The sequence below is a fragment of the Eulemur rufifrons genome, chromosome 2 (genome assembly GCF_041146395.1).
Source record: "Eulemur rufifrons isolate Redbay chromosome 2, OSU_ERuf_1, whole genome shotgun sequence".
NCBI classification, from domain to species: domain Eukaryota; kingdom Metazoa; phylum Chordata; class Mammalia; order Primates; family Lemuridae; genus Eulemur; species Eulemur rufifrons.
In genome coordinates, this window is record NC_090984.1 from 11,925,868 (window position 1) to 11,941,368 (window position 15,501).

At 59.3% G+C, this 15,501-nt stretch overlaps 1 protein-coding gene across 1 annotated transcript; it reads right to left on the reverse strand.

The window, feature by feature from the left end:
- Positions 1 to 185: 185 nt before the first annotated feature.
- Positions 186 to 15,370, reverse strand: ZNF653 (zinc finger protein 653). The gene is made up of 9 exons (XM_069495896.1): positions 15,019 to 15,370; positions 9,649 to 9,692; positions 8,019 to 8,234; positions 3,110 to 3,724; positions 2,794 to 2,974; positions 2,579 to 2,690; positions 1,884 to 1,998; positions 814 to 913; positions 186 to 611 (listed from the first exon to the last, which is right to left on the reverse strand). Exons 1-9 carry the CDS (start codon positions 15,315 to 15,317, stop codon positions 434 to 436), a joined length of 1,860 nt encoding a protein of 619 aa, XP_069351997.1. The 5' UTR covers positions 15,318 to 15,370; the 3' UTR covers positions 186 to 433.
- Positions 15,371 to 15,501: the final 131 nt, after the last annotated feature.

Below are 15,501 nucleotides of genomic sequence, written 5' to 3' on the forward strand. Positions count from 1 at the left end.
ACGCCCCAGTCCCCCATCCCGATCCCATGGGAACTGTGCAGGGCGGCCGGGCTCAAGTGGCGAGAAGAAAGGACCCTGTACGGCGTGTAGGGGCCTTCCCCCTGCCCGGCCTCGCTCAGAAGGGACCTATGTTGGAGACAGACGGGCCCAGCCCCCAAATCATCCAGGCCTAGGGGAAGGGCATCTCCTTTCTCACTCTTTAATCTCGCTCTGCTCTCTCGAAACAGTTCCAGCAATGCAGCCCCAGGCGCCAGCTCTGGGATAGGGCAGGGTGGGGGACCTGCCCAGGGGACCCAGCCCTGGGGTCGGGCAGGGCAGGGGTGCCTTCTTCCGGCCTGCGGTCCGGGCGGCCCCCGTGGCTCTCCGGGCCAGGCAGGCCCGGGCGTGGTGTCCCAGCGGACAAATAAATAGGGGCGGTCAGTGGTCAGGTGGCTCAGGTGGCCTTGTGGTCTGGGTGGCTTTTGAGCGTGTGAAACTTGACGCTGTCCAGCTTCTCGAAGCGCTTCCCGCAGCGCTCGCACGTGAAGTTGTACTGCACCTCGGCCGTGTGCTTCTTCATGTGCCAGTTGAGCGACGCGCGCTGCCTGCACTGGTAGCCACAGATCTCGCACCTGCCAGGAGCCAGCGGGCGGCACCGGGGCGGGGTCAGGGGGCGGGGCCGCCACGGAGGAGGGGCCGCCCGCAGAAAGGGGCGGGGCCACCTGGGGTGCGAGGGCAGATGCAACTGAGGAAACGCCCGATGCGGACCCCGCCCCTCGGCCCTGCTGGGATCCCTTTCTTCCCGGTCCCCTGGCGGGGCAGCCCATCACTCACTGCAGGGGCGTCTCGCCCGTGTGCGTGCGCCGGTGCACCTCGAGGTGGTTCTTCCTCTTGAACGACTTGCCACAGGTCTCGCAGGTGAATTCACGGACACCTGAGGGGTGGCGGAGACGCAGGCCTGAGGACACTGCCGTTCGGGGAGGGGGCTGCGGAGTGTCTCTGATGCGCTGCAGAGACGGAGTAGCCGCCCGTCTCTCCACGTCTCCCAGGCCTCAGGGCACGGGCCGACCAAACCCCATGTCCTCCCCATGCGAATGCCAGCTACGATAATGACAACTCGCAGCCCAGACTGAGGCTCAAAGACTCCGCCCAGGAAGGCGCCCAAGCAGAGCCAGGATTCGGACTTCCAGAGGGGCATAGGATACAAACTGCCAAACCAACATGGGTCTGTTGGGGATTTGTCCCCAACATTTGATCTTTGGGCGATTTCACATAAAAATCCAAAGTTCTGGCCCCCTGAAAAACTGCTGGGCCATGCCCTGCGGCTGGGCACAGGCGCGCTCTCCAATGTGTCCCCAGCCCATGTGGAAGACCCACATCTCTGCCACGGGTGGAGACAGAGGCCCAGTCCCAAGCCCACTGCCCCACCTTGCCCAGCTGTCCTCCTTGCGGCTGCCTGGGTGTGCCTATAGTGTCACCTGTGGCATTTAGTATTTTTGTTATGTTTCCAGGGGTTTTTTGGTTTGTTTATTTTAAAGCAACATTTTCAGCAAAAGGAAAAAGGCAAATGTTCTTAAAAAAACTAACATGACAGGCATTCTGGAGGCTCACTGAAAGGTGGGTCACTGTCCCCGCTCTGCCCTGGAGCTGCTCCCTAAGTCCCACATGAGACCTGCTCATGAGGTCATGGGGAGGTGTGGAGGAGACAGCTAGCCCCTGTCCAGCCCCTATGACTCCGAATAGTAGGCATCACTGTGACTCATGTAGCTCCAGCTGTCCCTCCAAGAGGGGCAGTCCGTGCCTGGGGACTCAGGATTGGGGTCGGACCTGCCTGCCCCAGCATGGGCTCCCAGGCCCATCCCCCTGGGCCCCAGCTTACGCCACCAGCCTGGCCAGGGCCTGACCTGAATGGATGATCATGTGCCGCCGAAGGTGGTTGGATAAGTAGAACTTCTTGCCGCAGCCGGGGTGAGGGCACACTTTGGTCTTCCCTTTGCGATGCACGAGGTTGACGTGGTTCTGGGGGAAGAGAGGGGCAGGAGTGGCATTGTGGGCCCACCGGTGGGGGGTCTCTCAAAGGTGGGGAGAGCTGAGGGCAGCTTAGAGGCAGTTAGTCTGAAGAGGGATGCCCTTGCCAGCTCGGAGACTCCCAGGGGCACAACTGGGGTCAAAGGGCAGCTTTACTGCACACCTACCATGTGCCAGGCTCTGGGCTGGGGCATCAGTCAACCCTGTGAAGGGCCCAGCTGTTAGCCCAGGTTATGGATGGAGAAATTGAGGCTCCCAAGGCTCTGGGGTTCAGCCCATGTCTCCCAGGCGGGCAGTGGCAGAGCTGGGCCTGGCTTCCGGGGCTGCGAGCCCCACAGCCAGTCTTTTGCTCCATGCTACCCTGCTCCTGGGGCCTGGAAGCAGGCAGCCCTGATTCATTCATTTCCTTGTTCTTTCATTCTTTAACTCACTGGAACAACCAGCCACTTGCAGCACGAGCCTGGCCCGCAGTAGGTGCTTCCTGCATGAGCCACCCTGCCCACCCCCCAGCCCCCAGGCTGCCCGACACAGGAGCAGGCCTCGCCCAGGCTGCTCTGGGTGGAGGCCTCACCTGGAAGCTGCTGAGGGCCACGTACACCTGGCTGCAGCCCTCATAGGGGCAGTGGAACATCTCGAGCAGGCCGTCGGCGTCCATCACCCGCGACCGCTTGCTCCGCCGCCTCCTGGAGGGGAAGGGGCCATGATGTCACCGGGGCTGCCATGCTAGGCAGGCTGGGGGCCTGCAGGCCACTCCTCGCCCGTGCCCTCGCCCACCCCAGCACCCACTTCTCAGGCTCCTTGGGGATCTCGTAGATGATGGCTGACATGTCGCTGCCGTCCAGCTCCTCCCCGTCCGCTTCTGCCTCGGGCTCCGCACTCTCAGGCACCGTTGCTGCCAGCTCTGCCAGCTCTGGGGCCACCGGCTCCTCCTTCTCCTCCTTCTTGAGCACGTACGGGTCCTCCTTCTCTAGGGGGTGGACACAGGGCAGGTGTCCGTGGAGGACAAAGGCTGCCAAGGAGCCCACTTCGAGGGCCTCTCCTTGTCCTCTCCCTCCCGGGCCCCACCCAACCCTAGACAGAGGCCACGGCGGGCCCCCCAGACCTTTCTTGGTCTCGATGCTCGCTATGGTGGTGGCGTCCATGGTGCTGGGCTGGCTGCCCTCGGGCTCGGTCTGGGTGTAAGCCGCCACGCCCTCCATCATGGCGCAGGGCATCTCCTCGCCCAGGCCGCCGCTGGGGGTGCCACTGCCCGCTGCCACGTTGAGATGGATGCCCTCGGCTGTGAGGGCGTCATAGCCGGGGCCGGCGATGATGATCACCTGTGAGCCCGGCACCATGCCGGGCATGGGGCAGCTGGCCACCACCTCGCCCAGCGCCTCCTGGGGCACGTTCTCAAAGAGGGCACTGGGGCCTGCGCCCACTTGCACGGGCACTGGCACACACACCACTGTCTCCAGGGCTTCGGGCCCATTGCCTGCCGGGTTGGGGCACAGCGGGGTACCCTGCTCGGCCAAGCTCTCCACGTGGTGGACGTCGAAGGGGATGTGCACGCCCTCCTGAGTGATGAGCCCGCTGCTGCCCACAGGGCTGGTGGGGGTCACCGCCGCTGTTGCTGCCGCTGTGGCCTTGACCGGTTGGCTCTCAGGGGGGTCCTCAGAGTCGGAGCCCGAGCCCGAGCTGGACGAGTCGGAGCTGCCAGCTGCCAGGCCATTGCCCACTGTGCAGGCAGAAGAAAGAGGACGGTTATGAGAGCAGCAGCAGCTGGTTTTTGTTGAGGGCTCCCCAGGGGCTGGGCACTGGGACCTTCTTACTGCCAAGAACAGTAGTCACTTGTCAGTACCCTCCCCTACCACTCCAGGGCCCCCGTTCCTGGAGACACTCTTCTCCTCGGCCCCCAGACCCCTACTCTGGTTTCCTGGGCCCTCCCTGGTGGCTTCTTCCCAGCCTCTTAGGGCTTCCTCTCAGTGCTTAACTCGCCCACGGGGTCCTGCCCCACACTGATGGTGGTAAAGGCCACTCTGATTCTCAACACCAACCGGGTGTCCAGCAATTCCATTCTGTTCTGACACCATCTACCTGGAGAGTGCGTCTGTCACAGACCACAAGTTAGAGGGCTCAGTCCCACCAGACTGGCCCCACTTCAGATGCCAGCTGCAAGCCTCGGGCCACCCCATATGTCTGAGGAACTGGCTATAAATTGGGGGTTCCTACAACCCCTTTCTCAGGTTTGATAATTTGCTAGAACAACTCAAAGATGACAGCTTTATTATAAAGAATAGAATTCAGGCACAGCCAAATAGAAGAGACACAGAGGGCAAGTTATGGGGAGATGGCGCACAGAGCTTCCGTGCCCTCTCGGGGGACACCACCCTCCTGCACCTCCATGTTTCCACCAACCCGGAAGCTCTCAGAACGTCATTGTTCGAGAGTTTTTTTTTTTTTTTTTTTGAGACAGGGTCTCACTCTGTCACCCAGGCTGGAGTGCAGTGATGCAATTATAGCTCACTGGAGCCTTGAACTCCTGGGCCCAAACGATCCTCCCGCCTCAGCCTCCGGAGTAGCTGGGACTACAGGTGGGAGCCACTACACCTGGCCTTGTACAAGAATTCTTATGATCTCCAGCTTCGCCGTCCAGTCCTTGGAGGTTGAGGCATGGGGCTGAGAGTCCCTGGTGGCTCTGATCATGTGTTTGGTCTCTCTGGTGACCAGCCCCATCCAGAGGCTATCCTAGGGGCCCCACCCTGAGTCACCTCATTAGCTTAGACTCAGGGCTGTCCCAGAGGAGCTCCTTCTGAAAGGGGCTTGTTATTAATAACAAAAACCACTCCTATCACTCACGAACCTCTTTGGTGAGCTCTAGATTCTTCCATCTCACCGCTTCCTCCTCTGCTACCCAACAGGGTCTCAGGGGTATCTCTGACTCAGATCTGCAATGCTGGGCTCTGAATCTTCCCTCTAAAAAACCCCCACACTGCTCATGGGTGTCCCTGACTCAGCGGATGGCAGCTCGGTCCCTCCAGTGGCTCAGGCCAAAGTCCTGGGGCTATCCTTGACTTCTCTCTCTCTCACACCCACTTCCAATCTGTCAGCAAAACCTGTTGGCACTGCATCCAAAATACATCCACCAGCAGCCCGACCACTTCTCCCGCCTCTGCTGCAGACACGGGTCACGGCCTCCTCCTCCCGCTGCCAGGACCGGTGCAGTCCCTTCTCCTGGGACCCCTGGCTCCTGAGAATCAGTTCATTGCCACTTCCTTTGACAGACACAGGCAACAGCTGCTCACCAAACCCACCTCTTTCTCCTGGCACCTGGGCTAACTACATTTCCCAGCATCCCTTGCATGAAGGTATGGCCACATGGCTGAGTCTCGGCCAATGAAATGTGAGTAGACATGAGCTCCCTGGGGTGAGCCTCCACCTCTCTGTCAATATCCTTCCCAACTCACTTCCCAAAGCCCTCACTATGGCCACATGCCCCCATCACTTCCTGCCCCATTGGCCTAGGAGACACTAGGCAGGTTCCTGCCCCAGGACCTTTGCATTTGCCACTTCCTCTGCAGAATCCTCTTCTCTCAGACACCAAGAGGGCTCCTCCCTCACCTCCATCAGATGCTTCATCAAATGATATTTTTGCAGGGAGGCTTCTCTGACCACCTGCCTCTAACAGTTCCCTTCTCCTTTCTTTCTTTTTCCCCAAAGCCCTTGCCACCTTCCAGTGTTCTCTGTATTTTGCTTGTTCATCTTGTTTACATCTGTGTCCCCTCTAGAATGTCTACTCCACAACGACAGGGGTCCCTGTGCAGAGCCCCCAGTGCTGAGAAGGCCGTCTGGTCCCCAGAGAGTGCATGTTCCCATACATGAATGCAGCTCAGGCCAACGCTGGGGTGAAGGCCATGGGAGCTGCCACTCCAGCCAGGTGTTTGGTGCTGAAATCCACACACAGGGAGAAGCCAGGGACAGGAAAAATGAACGTCTGTTGCTTCAATGACATGTTCATGACACAGTCTGCGGACTGTGTGTCCTACAGCCCCAGAGGGTCATGTGGAGAGCAGAGACTGCCCGGGTCAGATCTGGTGCCCAACTCTCCAGCTGTGTGAACGCGGCACCTCATGTGACCTCTCTGGGCCCAGGGGTAACTATGGCACCTACCTTGGGGGTGCTTTGGGTCTTTTTCAAATTTTTATTTATTTTTGTTTTTTAATTATTTATTTTCCAAGACCCTGCACAACACAAATTTTTCTCTCTCTCTTTCTCTCTTTTTTTTAAGAGACAGGGTCTTGCTCTGTCACCAGGCTGGAGCACAGTGGTGTCATCATAGCTCTCTGCAGCCTCAAACGCCTGCGATCAAGTGATCCTCCTGCCTCAGCCTCCCAAGTAGCTGGGACTACAGGTGCAGCCACTGTGCCCGGCTGGGTCTGTAATGAGTAAATGCATATATGCAAGGGCTTAGGACATTGGGGGGGCTCAAAGTAGGCACCTTGTAAGTTTCCTATTATTATTATTAATATCACATGCCCTGAATCTGGGCCCAGGCCTGACGGCCCTGGGATAGCAGCAGAGTTGGGGAGAAGAATGAGCCCCTCCTTCTAACTAATATCCCCCTGTCCTGTCATGTGCAGTGTGGGCTAAGTCCCCTGGCACCACCCCAAAGGGGCGGGCAGTCACCTAATAAGTTGAGGACAGGGCCAGAGCATGTGTCTGGGGCCACCCGACTGCAAAGTGTGGCTGTTAAGGCTGAACAGGACTTTTTCCTGGGTAACAACAATATAATGACAGAAATAGTCCCAGTGCGGGGGTCTACTTGGGGACTCTGAGAGGGGTGGGGTTCCCCCCAGCACAGAGCAGGTAAGGGGTGCTGCTGATGGAACAGGGCTGGGACAGGGACACAGCCACCTCCCTCACCACCACCCCACCCAGCAGACCTGGCTAATCGAACACGGCACTCATTCCCAAGAGCTGAAAGTTGGGTTGCGGTGCAAGGGGGCTCCTCTGGGTGCCACCCCCACGCCCAGGGTGACCTATTACCAGATGGACCAGTTGAGTTACTCCTGGGGCCTAGGGTTCCTCGACTGCCAAGTAGAGCTGATGACAGGGCCCTGCGGAAGATTCAGGGTGGCTCGTGGCAGGGCCTGGAGTGGCGCACAGGGAAGGGGGAGTGACAGGCACAGGAGGGTGGGTGCTGGTCACAGAGCACAGGACAGGGCGGCCGAGGGGCTGCTGCATGCTGGGAGCCTGGCTGACACGCAGCGGGATGGCCGCTGGCGAGGGTGCCCACCCGGAACACCTCTCGCCCCCGGCTTCCCCTAGGCCAGCTGGGATGCCACCTGCTCTGAGATGCCTGCCAGCACGGGCTCAGCCCCGGTGGCTGCCCCACCCTCAGCCCTGGCAGGGCTCCTGGCAGCGGGCCCCGAGCTCCTCCTCACAGCCCACACCAAGCCCTGAGGCAGCCGGCAGCCCCCTCTCCACCCACAGGGTCTCCTCTGCCCCGCTCTGGGTCACTGAGTCCCTGCTGGCCCCATGGGATGGCAGGGAAGAAGACAGGAGGAGAGAAGGAGCATGGGGCAGAGACAAAAACCAAAGGTCAAGTGGGGAGGAGAGAGAGGCAGCTCCAGAAAGAACAGAGTGGACAGAGGCCAGAGGACTAGAGAATGCCACTGGCAGCGACAGGACCCAAGAAAGAGCTGGAGAAAAGAAAGGAGGTAGTGGCCAGGACAGCAGGGCCACCGTGCTGAGGTGGCCCCCAGCATGCCGCCCCCGCCCCAGCTGCCGACCAGGCTTCTGCCCGGGCCTGGCCTTGGGCACAGATGGGCAAACCACTCTGTAAAACGGGGACCGCCTCTCCTCCTCGGGACTCAAAGTCAGCAAGTCCTCAAAGGGCTCAGCCTGGCCTGCTGTGTCTGCACTTGGTGTCCGAAGCCAGCACCACTGTGGTTGCTGTTCTGTTTGTGACGCCGGCCGGGAGCCCCCTGAGATGCCGGTGGCCTCCACGTGCCCTCACCCCACGGACCCACCTTTATCACTGTCGGGGTCCGAGTCGCTGAGTGGCTTCAGGGGTGAATGCAGGTCCTGGAAGTAGCGGTGGCCGGCTTCGCACTGCCACACGGCTGTGGTGTACAGGCCGAAGGTGGGGTCCAGCTCGACGAGGTGTGGCTCGTAGGGGCAGCGGTGCTTGTGGTCCTCGTACCAGATCACCACGTTCTTTAGGCAGTTCACGTTGCGTCGCCGCCCTGTGGACACAGGGTGGGGACAGCCGTGAGGGGCAGGGCTCAGTCCTCCATGGTGACACTTTCCCTTGAGCCACCTGGGCCTTACAGCTCCCCAGGGATGAGACACCCTCCTATGCCCTGCCCAGGCCTGCACCCAGCTTACAGAGGGGGAAACTGAGGCTCAGAGAGGTGAGACACACTCTGGAGAGAACCAAGGACTGGTCAGGGACTGTGCTCATTGGCTGGGTTAAGTCACAGAAACAGTGGGGCCTGCCTGGCACACAGTAGGTGAGCAGTAATTGTTAGCTGCTTGCTATTGTTCTAGTCATCCTCGTCAACACCTCCCGCCTACACCTGTGCAGTCCTTTGGCCCTGGACCCCCTGCCTCCTGCCCTCACTCCCCACCCCACCCCCTGTGGACACCTAGCCAGGGCCTGTCCCTCCTCTGCTCAGAGTCCACCATGGCTCCCACCGCCCTCAGGGAAAAGCCAAAGCGCTCCCCTCGGCCCACAAGGCCCACTCTGACTGACCTGTCACCTCCCCCCACTCTCCACTTCGATCACTCCACTCCAACCACACGGCCTCCTCGCTGTTCCTCAAATGAACAGGTGTGGCCCGGCCACAGGGCCTTTGCACGATACCTGCCTGCTCCTCCAGAGACGCACCTTGCTCCTTCCCCATTCCCCCGGGTCTCTCCCCACATGCGCCCTCCTCTGAGAGGCCACCCCTCCCCCAGTCACTCCAGCTGACCTGCCTTTACTTGCTGTCCTTTTCCTCCTGGTAGCACCTAGATGGTTCATGTGTGCCTTGTCTGTCGCCCCCACTAGAATGTCAGCCCTCAAGAGCAGGGACAGTTATCTGTTCTGTTTCTCCTGTACTCCCAGTGTCCCACAGGGCCTGGCATGTAGTAGGTGCTCCATGAACATTTGCTGCGTGAGAGAACGCTGCAAAGTCATGGTGGAGCTAGACCGCCTGGGTTCAAATCCTGGGAGGGGACAAGCTCACTGCCACCAGATGCCTTCCCTGGTTGGGTGGCCTTCACGCTGGCAGACACAGCCTGAGACCCCCGGCCCCAGGGCTCAGAGCAGCACAGACCCAGGCTGTTCGGACTCCCACTGACAGGTGGCCAGGGGACAGGAGGGACCACCCGCGCCTCGCTCCCATCCAGGCTGGCACAGGACATACCCTCAGGCCTTTGGACAAGCTGTTCCCTCTGCCCAGCTCTCCCCTGGCCGACTCCCACGCAGGGAGCAGGACAGCAGAGGAGCTAAGGACACGACTCCGGAGACACACAGACCTGGGTGTGGGGGTCTGGCTCTGCCACGTTCCAACTGCGCCGCTGGGGGGCGGTGCTGGTGACCCGGCTGCTCAGGGCCCCCGTTTTCTCACTCACTCCCAGCTCTCCCCCTCCCCGCGGGACTGAGGCTCTACTTACTTTTCTTCCGCTTTGGCTTTTTGGGGACTTGCTCCCAAGGCTTCCTGCAACAGAGAGAGGCATGAGGGTGAACGCGGGGCCTGTGTCCTGACTGATAAGTGACCACTGAGGCCATGGCCAGAATGGGAACTTGTGTTTTCCTGTCCCCCCTGCTCTAGCACGTGGGGGCTCTCTCCTCCACTGCCATCGGCCTTGGGAGGGCGGCCTAGGACTGTCACTATCTCACAGAGCAGGAAACTGAGGCTCAGACGTGAGGCCGCCTGCCCCGGGTCCCATGCTCAGGGAGTAGGGAAGTCTGGTGGGCAGAATTCTGAGACACTCCCATGATTCTCCCGGGGAATCACGCCCTGTGTAATCCTTCCCCTGGGAGCTGGGCGGGCCTGTGAGTGTGACCGGGCACCACTTCTTGCTCAGGTGACCCCGAGTGAAACATTAGGGTGGGCCGGACCTAATCAGGGGAACCCTTACTGGGCCTGGCGCCTGCTGGAGGCAGAAATTGGAAGCTGGGAGCGTGAGGGCACCCATGGAGGGGCCACAGGGCGGAAACCAGAGAGTGGCCTCTAGGACCGAGAGTGGCCCTGGAAGACAGCCAGCAAGACAGTAGGGACCTCAGTCCTGCAACCACGAAGAAATGATTTCTGGCGACAACCCAAGGGACTGTGGAAGTAGTTGTGCCTTTCCCTAGCTGAGCCTTCAGATGAAGGCGCAGCCCACAGATACCTCGATTTCAGCCTTGTGAGAGCCTGAGCAGAGGACGCGAAGAAAACACGCCAAGCTCCTGACAGAAACGTGAGATAACAGATGTGTGTGGGTTTTTTTTTTTTTTGAGACAGGGTCTCACTCTGTTGCCCGGGCTAGAGTGCCATGGTGTCACCCTAGCTCACGTGCCATGGTGTCACCCTAGCTCATAGCAACCTTGAACTCCTGGGCTCAAGCAATCCTCCTGCCTCAGCCTTCTGAGTAGCTGGGACTACAGGCATGCACCACCATGCCCGGCAAACTTTTTTCTATATATTTTTTTAGTTGTCCGGTTAATTTCTTTCTATTTTTTAGTAGAGGTGGGGTCTCGCTCTTGCTCAGGCTGGTCTCGAACTCCTGACCTCGAGCGATCCACCCGCCTCGGCCTCCCGGAGTGCCAGGATTACAGGCGTGAGCCACCGTGCCCGGCCGATGTGTGTGGTTTTAAGCCACCAAGTTTCAGGTCACTTGTCAGGTGGCCATAGAAAACGCCTAGAGCTGGCCTCAGAACCTGCATTGCCCCACCCAGGTTGGTTGAGAGCCCTGGTCTTACTCTGGGGGAAGACTGTTGGACCCACCCTGGTGGACTGGCTTTGCTAAGGACCCTGCCCCGAACGCTAACTGCCTGCTCTACAAGGGTCCTGGCCCAAGCACATGGCCTGCTCAGTGGGTCCTGCCCCTGCTGCCAGCCTAGGACCAAATGGTCCAGCCACCCGGCCCACCGGCCTCCGGGCCTTCTGTGCTCTGGCTGTGCCCTGACACCCTGCCTGTGTGGCCCAGTGAGCTGAGGCCTTGGAGAGCACAGAACAGGGCAGGCCCTGTTCCTCCCACCCCAAGATGGCTGTGGGGTCTACTCAATGGGTGCCTGACACCCCATGGCTGCCTGGCTGTAGCTGACACTGGCTCTCTAGACTAGGACAGGTGCTTGGGAGCCACCCCCCCCAACCTGCCACCCCACCTGGGCCACCTCTTGGTCTTTCTTCCTCTATGCCACAGCAGCAGGCTCCTCTGTGACCTCCGGTAAGTGACCTTGCCTTCCTGTGCCTCAGTTTCCCCACCTGCAGCATGGGATCGTAACAGCACCTTCCTCACAGGATTGGCATTTGTTATATGTGTCATTAAGAGTTTGGCACAGCCCCTGGCACCTAGTCACTGCTCACCAGATGGTGGCAATGATCATTGTGATTACCAACATTGTTGTGGAGCCTGGCCCCTGGCCTTCACACAAACATCCTGACAGCCAGTCCGATGTCTTTTGTCAGCAACCCCGTCTACCCCTTCTGACTCCTGTCCAGCCCCGTAACAATTCTCAGCTGACACCCAAGTCTGGTCCCCAAGGGAGCACCTTGGGCTTCTCCAACCCGTCTGCCCCACACACCCATCCCAGGTGCCTCTACCCCACCCCCCGCAGCTGCACCCTCCCCTGCAAGGGGCCAGACTAGACCCTCACCCAAACCCAAGTCCTGATGTCCATGGCCACCTCCACCCACTCACAGCTGGGGGCTGGGGATGCCACATGGCCGTGGAGACAGGCTGGGACATCAGCCCGATCCGAACCGAGTTCAAGTCTCAGTTCTGCTATCAACTGTGTGGGTGACCTTAAGCATGTCTCGTCCTCGCTGAGCCTCAGTTTCCTCATCTGGAAAGTGGGGATCACAGCAGTGCCGCCCAAATGGGGTCACCATGGGGGCTAAGCAAGGCTGAGTGTGCCATGGTGAGGGCCACGATCCAACACCAGTGCGGTGCTTCCTCCTTGCCCCCCCTGCCTGCTTCTCCCGGCTCCGCCACCCCATGTCTTTAGCCCAAGTTGTCTACACTCGCTATCCCCACGTCCTTTCCTTTATCTCCCTTGAACTCCTCCAGTCAGGGCTTTTCTCCATCACTCCACACATGGTCCCATCACGGTCACCAGGGATGTCTGTCACCCTGGGTGCTGGCCTTGCCTGGTTCTCTGCTGGGCCCGAGGCTGTTGCTTCTCTTTCACCTCCCTGACTTCCCTGAGCGGGAAGTCAGGCCTATGTGGTCTGTGTAAAAGCATCCCCTTAGCAATTTCGATCACTATGTCACCTTGACCTTGGTGACTCCTAAATTCAGATCTCCAGCCTGGCCATCTCTGTACTACAACACTGCAGCCCCAGCCCCCTCCTTGACACCCCACGCAGGGGTCTCACAGGCATCTCACACACAAGCTGTCATCTTGCCCCCAAAATGCCCCTTCTAAGTTCCCAGCAACTGAAAGTTCACAGGTGCTCAGACCCAAACCTCGAGGTGGTCCTCTCAGATCCCCATCCAGCAGCAAACCCTTCATGGCCCTAACTTTTTTTTTTTTTTTTTGAGACAGGGTCTCACTATGTTGCTCAGGCTGGTCTCGAACTCCTGGGCTCAAGTGATCCTCCCACATCAGCCTCCCAAGTAGCTGGGACTACAGGTGTGAGCCATCATGCCCAGCTAACATTATGGCCCTAAATTCAACCCCACTCCTCTCCATGGCCCCACCCGGGTCCAGCCCAGGTTACCGCTTACCTAGACCCATGCAGGTGCCTTCTGCCTGGCTTCCCAGCTCCTGCTCTCCCCCCTCTACCCCAGTCTCTATGTAAGAGTTAATATGATTCTTTTAAAGTTTTGTAATGTAAAAAGAAAAATTCAGTCACACACAAAACTGGAGAGAAGAGTACACTGAACCTCTTTGGACCCATCACCAGCTTTAGCAACTGTCAATTCGTGTCAATTCATTTCAACTCAAATCCCACTCCTTCTTCCTGCCACACACATCCTGGAGGTGTTTCTTTTTCTTTCTTTTTTTTTTTTTTTGAGACAGAGTCTCACTCTGTTGCCCAGGCTAGAGTGCTGTGGTGTCTGCCTAGCCCACAGCAACCTCAAACTCCTTGGCTCAAGCAATCCTCCTGCCTCAACCTCCCGAGCAGCTGGGACTACAGGCGTGCGCCACCATGCCCGGCTGATTTTTTTCTATATATATATTTTTTTTAGCTGTCCAGATCATTTCTATTTTTAGTAGAGACAGAGTCTCGCTCTTGCTCAGGCTGGTCTTGAACTCCTGACCTCGAGTGATCCTCCCACCTCGGCCTCCCAGAGTGCTAGGGTTACAGGCGTGAGGCACCGCGCCCAGCCCTGGAAGTGTTTCTTTTAAAATACAAGCCAGATCATGTCACTTCTCTGTTTAAAATCCTGCACTCATGCAAAGCAAAAATGCCTTGCAAGGGGTTCCACCTCACTGGGAGGAAAAACCGAGTCCTCTCCATGGCCTGCAAGGCACTGCACCACCTCTCTGTCCTGATCCTGTCCTGTCTCTGCTCACTCACTGCACTACAGCCACCTGGGCCTCCTTGCTGTCCCCGGCACATACCAGGCAGAGGTCTGCCTCAGAGCCTCTGCACTTGCTATTCCGTCTATTTCAACAATTTCCCCCGGAATCCTTTGGGTCTTTTCTCAAATGCTGTCTTCTCAATGTGACCCTCCTTGATGTCCTACTTAAATGTCCAACTCACACTCCTGATTCCTCTTTCCCTATTCCACTTTTGTTTTTTCCATAGCCCTGTCACTCTCATATGTACTACATAAATTGCTTATTATGTTTCTTGTTTGCAGGAGACAAGCCTTTGAACAAGCCACCCCCCTCTGCCCACTAGAATGTCAGCTCCACAAGGCAGGCACCTTTGTTGGTGCCCTCAGCATTTCCAGTCCTGCCCTTGGGCATATAAACTAGCCTGCCACCCTGGGGAGGGGGTGGGTTCAGCAGGATCTGGTTGATTCTTGACCTTCAGAATTTCCCCAGGGGAAACATGAGAACATGTGCGTGTGAAAACCTGGGCTCAACAGGGATTTCACTGCAGCACTGCTCACTATTGTAACAGCTAATACGCAGACTGCTCACTAAGTGTCGGGTACTGGTCTAAGCTCTGTATGTTTTATCTTACTTAATCCCTCCATCAACCTGTAAGGCAGGAAGGGAAAAACTCTTGACACTGCTCCTTGTCAAGACTGAGACTTTGTAAAGACAGGTCTCTGCCGTCCACGTAACCAGCTAACTAACTCGGGGCTTCCCCTTCACCTGAGCCTCCCCGGGCTGAGTTGTTCCCCAGGAGCCAGGAGATTTAGGGGAGCGCAGTCCAGATTGTGAGTCCACAAGGTAGGTGTGTGCGGCCTAGGGTGGTAGGAATGTGGCCATATGCAATCCCAGATGGGGTATCAGAACTTCATGAGGGGCAGAACTGGGTGCCCCAGGGTGTCCAGTCAGAGTCCCGGGCCAGGTAGGGGGCGTTGGGGGATGAGACCTGAGGGGGCGGGGCAGCCCCTCTAGGAACTGGGTAGTTAGACCGCCTGGAGGTGTGGCCAGTCCTAGGATTGGGCAGCCAGAGCCCTAACAGGCGGGGCCAAGAGCCCAGAGGCGGGCCGAGAAGCTGGGCGCATCCTGGGATTGGGCTGTCGGAGCGAGGGGAGGCGGGGCCGCGCGCCAGGCGCGACAGTCGGAGACCCGGACCGGCGCCCAGCCCCTGGGCGGGGTTCACAGGTGCTGGGGGCGGGGCCTCTAGGCTCGGGGCGGGACCAGGCTCGGCGGGGGATGGGGGCGTCTCCTCCCTCGCTCCCTCCCGCCCTCAGACCGGGCCCCCTCACCCGTGGCGGCCGCTACGCTGGCCGCGCTCCAGCGAGATGAGGTAGGCGGCGAGCTTGGCGTCGCTCCAGCCGCTGCGGCGCCGCAGGTCCACCCAGGGCCCGTGTGCCTCGCCCAGGTACACGCGCCGCACGTCGTACTTCTTCCGGGATTCGAGCCGCCGCCGGGCCCGGTCCGACTCCGTGAGCCGCGGCCGACCCCGCGCCTTGCGGCCCGCTGCGCCCTCCTCGGCCGCAGCCTCCCCGCCTGCGCCCGCCTCAGCCTCCGCCTCCGCCTCGGGCTCCGGCGCCCGCTCCGCCATCCCCCCCACCCTGGTTACCAGCCTCCCCCGTTGTTAGGAGCCCGACCGGAAGTGGCGCGCATGTTCCGCGCCGCCGGGAAATTTCTCGTGGTCTCTCATTGCCCCGCGGCGCCAAAAGAAGATCGGGAGCAAAGACTGCGCATGCGCGCACCTCACCCGTCCCTCCACCAGCCTTTTCTTTGGT